At 47.1% G+C, this 887-nt stretch overlaps 1 protein-coding gene across 3 annotated transcripts in view; it reads left to right on the top strand.

Moving 5' to 3' along the window:
• Positions 1-48: 48 nt before the first annotated feature.
• LOC103586714 (PWWP domain-containing protein MUM1) overlaps positions 49-887 on the top strand; it is a 22,409-nt gene continuing 21,570 nt past the window's right edge. For 2 of the 3 annotated variants that reach the window (XM_008568026.1, XM_008568023.1), the window contains exons 1-2: positions 49-121; positions 584-708. In XM_008568026.1, coding sequence (XP_008566248.1) covers positions 652-708 — 57 coding nt within the window. In that variant the 5' untranslated portion in view covers positions 49-121; positions 584-651. The other variant, XM_008568024.1, reaches the window with a different exon arrangement.

Raw genomic sequence — 887 nt, 5'->3', positions numbered from 1 at the left:
CCCCCTGTGAAACCTCCCTTCCCTACTGCCGTGGCGCCCTCCTCTGCTGCTGTGAAACTCCACCCCCCAAAAAACCCTTTGATTTCTGTCAACAGCCAAGCCAGCCTCTCCCGTGGATGCGGTGAGCGTCCGCAGCTGTCCCCGTCCTTCCAGGGACACGGCAGCCAAAAGAGCAGTCGGTTTCCTCCCTTATTTTTTTGTGCTGTGGTCAGCTGTTAACGCCCCAAGTTAGGGGAGGGTTGTAGCTTTGATTGTTTAAAATACCTCTAGTGCCGAGGTCGGAGGCAGGCCTTCAGCACCAGGATGATTTATTCAGGAGCCTTTTAAAAATAATCTAGACAGAACCTTTGGGAGGGAATCTGCTGTATTTTATTTATGAAAAACACAGGCGCCTCCCTAGGTGCCCAGGCCTGTCGTTTCCATCAGCCTCCTTTTTTGGCATTGAGCATCTCAATGCAAGATTTCAGAATTGAACCGTCTACTTGAGAGGATAAGCTGAGCTAACCTTTGCCCTTGAGGGTTGTGTCTGTGTTACAGTTGCAAGCAAACGATTTTATAAACCACTGTGCAAATTTTTTTGCAGGGTACATCGGCGTCAGACCTTCAAGTACTTTGTGCCAAATCATTACCACTTCCACATGAGTTTAAATCATGACGGATGCCAAGTACGTCCTCTGCAGATGGAAAAGGCGATTATGGCCTGCAAAGGTGACAGCCATTATTCTATAATTTCAGGAATTAGAAATGACTTTCGGGTGACAAGTAAAATCTTTATCAGGAAGTACCTCGGCATTGCTTCAGCGAAATAATTGAGCCTGAATCGTTGGCACTGATTCTCATTCCCCATTTAATGGGGTTTTGGTCTAGTGCTTACAAGGTTACGCTTC

This window comes from Galeopterus variegatus, unplaced genomic scaffold (assembly GCF_000696425.1).
Source record: "Galeopterus variegatus unplaced genomic scaffold, G_variegatus-3.0.2 Scaffold367, whole genome shotgun sequence".
In the NCBI taxonomy this organism is placed as follows: domain Eukaryota; kingdom Metazoa; phylum Chordata; class Mammalia; order Dermoptera; family Cynocephalidae; genus Galeopterus; species Galeopterus variegatus.
This window is presented reverse-complemented; position numbering and strand designations above follow the sequence as displayed.